We start from the raw sequence: 3,045 nt of genomic DNA on the forward strand, positions 1-3,045 counted from the left end.
CCCCGAACGTCGTGTGAAAAACAACCCACTTTTGCGGGATCCTTTTACTTTAAATCAAGTTTCTGCAACAGATTTAAACATTAGGACAAGAGCTATCTTCCAGGGAACCAGTTTAGATCCACTTGCCTTTCCAGTATAGATGGAATAGGTGGGGACTTTGCCATAACAGAAGAGGGACTTACTCTTCCCAAGGGACGCAAAAGCCACTCTTGGTATCGGAGAAGGTGCCATTTGGGCACTTTCTGCAGGAATACCTGAAGTCGATAGTGCCTAAGAGAAGAAAGCGAGAAGCAATCAGCAGAGCTTGGAAAGCTGTTTTTAAAACCCAGTTACAGTTATAGACCCAAGTCCCACCCCAAAGTATTTCATTACTGTGTTTAATGCCATGTAGAAAATGGTGTGACCTTGCTTTCTGCTGCTCCATGAAGCAGAACAAGCATCAATGGGTTGAAATGGCAAGACAATTAGATCCCGACTAAACTACAGGTGCAAAGAGACAGGCCAAAATAAAGCTGCTTCGGGTCACTTTGGAGGCATGCTGTCTAAATGATGCATGCGTCCTAAGAGTCCAAAAGCCATGCCAAAGCCATGCTTCAGTTATAAGGACTGGAGTGCAGCTTTGGTGCAGCTTCCAGCCTCTTAAGATATCATTTAAACAGCTCCATGCTATGGAATTCTGGGATCTGTAGATCTGTAGAGTGGAGCTCTGGTGCCACAACCAACATACATAGCATGGAACCATTGCAGTTAAAGTGGCGTCAAGCTGGATTATCTCTGCAGTGCAGATGCAGCCCCAGACTTAAAAGAACCAAGTCCTGGCTTACCTGAACAATAGAGTTCCTCCCCTTCTTGGCATTTAGGGAGCGGGCGGCATTCACGGCACCGGCTGTCCGCACAGCATTTCCCCACACTGCACTTGTCACATAATTTTGGATCCATTCCTGTCAAGGAGGGAAAGGCAAATGGAATGAAACGAATGAGGATGAGGCGAACGATGGCTGTTACATCGGTTATTCTCATCCCACCTCCATGCCTCTTGGAACCTGACATTTTGGAGCAAAGAAAGTGCATGCCTTCTAACGTATTTGGCACACACAGTCCAGGTTACTCCTTTGTCTTCTCCTGCTTCGTCCTCAGTTTGCATTAATGGTTGCAAACTGAATTGAAAGAGCAGAAGGCCTAGCTGAATCTCAGTTAACTCAGAAGAGTGTCACCAGGAAGGCAAAAGTTATTAAGGAAGAATGACACACATATGCTAGGAAAGGCCGCAGCAATTTGCTTTTGCCTGGGTCCCCTGGGAATTGCCAGGTTCCTTTTCCTTTTCAAAACATTTCTTAATGCAATATAATATCTTACCCCATAACCAATTATTCACATCCAGTCTCAAAACTGTGCCCAACTATTAACTAATCCATCATATACATAGATAATATTCCCTTTCTATATTGCCCCTTTGGCGTTTTTGTGGTCTGAAACAATGCTCTGCATTTCAGTTTATGCCATCTTCAGCTCCAAGGATCCCAAAAATACTCATCAATTGCAGCAACAGCATATCAGTAAACCTTCTTGAAACCTAGGCAAGAGGTAGGAAACTTAGGTCTATCCAGACAGGACTGTAGCTCCCATTATCCTCAACTAGCATGGTCCATAGGGATCAAAGGAGTTGTAGTCCCAAACATACAGAGGGCATTGGTTTGCTTGCGCCCACATTTTTATGCTTTTGCTGGTAACTATAGGCGTTGTGTGCATTGAATTGGACATTGCACCCTGTTGTTTGTTGTGGTGTATCCTCAAGTCATTTCTGAGTTATGCAAACATATCATGGGGTTTTCTTTGCAAGATGTGCAAGATTTGTCCAGAGGGCCATTGCCTTCCTCCAGGGCCGAGAGAGTGTCACCAATGGTTTTCCATTGCTGAGTCAAATTTGAACCCTGGGCCTCATTCCCACTTACAAATAAATCGGTTTGCGATCCAAATTGACGGATTGATTCAACAGCAGAGCTTGGTTCCTATTACATTCGCCCCGATTGCGTTTTTCCCTGCAAATTAACCCACTTGTGGTTCACATCCACGAATGAATCGATTCAAAATGGACCCTCTCCAGCCGGTCAAAGGGCAAATTTGAATCGATTCCGATCCACATCTGGTTCACACTTGCGCGGAATCGGTTTATCCAAAAAGATGTGGAAAAAATCGGCGTCAAAAAGATGCGGTTTAAATGGGTCTAGCGCATGGGCCCCCTCCACGATTCGGTTCAAGTGCGAACCATGGTCATTTAACCTGGTTCAAACCGATTTGCGATCCAGTTTAAAAGATGGTGGGAATGAGGCCCTGGACTCCAGAGCCGTAATCCAAGGCTCAAACCCTTATACTTCAATGGTTCAGAGTGCCATCTCCTTCAATGTCTGGTGCATAAGCAAAAAGCTGTAGGTGGCGAAGGAAATTGTGTCCCAAGTTGATCATAGAATCATAGAGTTGGAAGAGACTGCAAGGGCCATCCAGTCCAACCCCATTTTGCCATGCAGGAACTCTCAGTCAAAGCATCCCCATTGACAGAAGGCCATCCATCCTCTGATCCACAACTTACCTAAAGGCATCACAGCACAACAGACAGCCTGAGACTCATCTTGTGCAGTAGCCCTCAGCTCCGTACACACCCAGAGTGCTGTGAAATAAAGCAGGCAGGCGTCCAGCCTTGGATGCGAATTCCTTTCCATGGCTTCTTGACTTTTTGCTTGTGTGTATCTGCCTTTCCTCTCCGTCTTCCTTCTCCCTCTCTGCCGCCGGTGTCTCCTCAGGCACCTTCAGCCTGGCATCTTTTCAGCCCATTTTGTACCATGGGGGGGGGGTCTGTCGGTTTGGGTGGCGCATCACGTGGCGCCACTTCCTGTGTGACGAAATAGCTCTCTTTGACTGGCAAAAGAGGAAAATGAGACAAATGAGGAAGTCGATGTTCCATTCAGCAAACGCAGGCAAGCTTTCTCTGAGATGTTTGTATGCGCCAAAGGTGTCAGTTCATGGGTGCCATTTCTCAGCCTTGCACAA

At 46.2% G+C, this 3,045-nt stretch overlaps 1 protein-coding gene across 1 annotated transcript in view; it reads right to left on the reverse strand.

The window, feature by feature from the left end:
• TNFRSF18 (TNF receptor superfamily member 18) overlaps positions 1-2,808 on the reverse strand; it is a 5,968-nt gene extending 3,160 nt beyond the window's left edge. Inside the window, exons 1-3 of the mRNA XM_042478612.1 lie at positions 2,588-2,808; positions 825-941; positions 183-270 (exon numbers count right to left, since the gene is read on the reverse strand). Of these exons, the coding sequence (XP_042334546.1) occupies positions 183-270; positions 825-941; positions 2,588-2,717 (335 nt within the window). The 5' untranslated portion in view covers positions 2,718-2,808. The remainder of the gene's footprint in view (positions 1-182; positions 271-824; positions 942-2,587) is intronic.
• Between the last annotated feature and the right edge of the window lie 237 nt (positions 2,809-3,045).

Source organism: Sceloporus undulatus, chromosome 7, assembly GCF_019175285.1.
Source record: "Sceloporus undulatus isolate JIND9_A2432 ecotype Alabama chromosome 7, SceUnd_v1.1, whole genome shotgun sequence".
NCBI lineage: Eukaryota > Metazoa > Chordata > Lepidosauria > Squamata > Phrynosomatidae > Sceloporus > Sceloporus undulatus.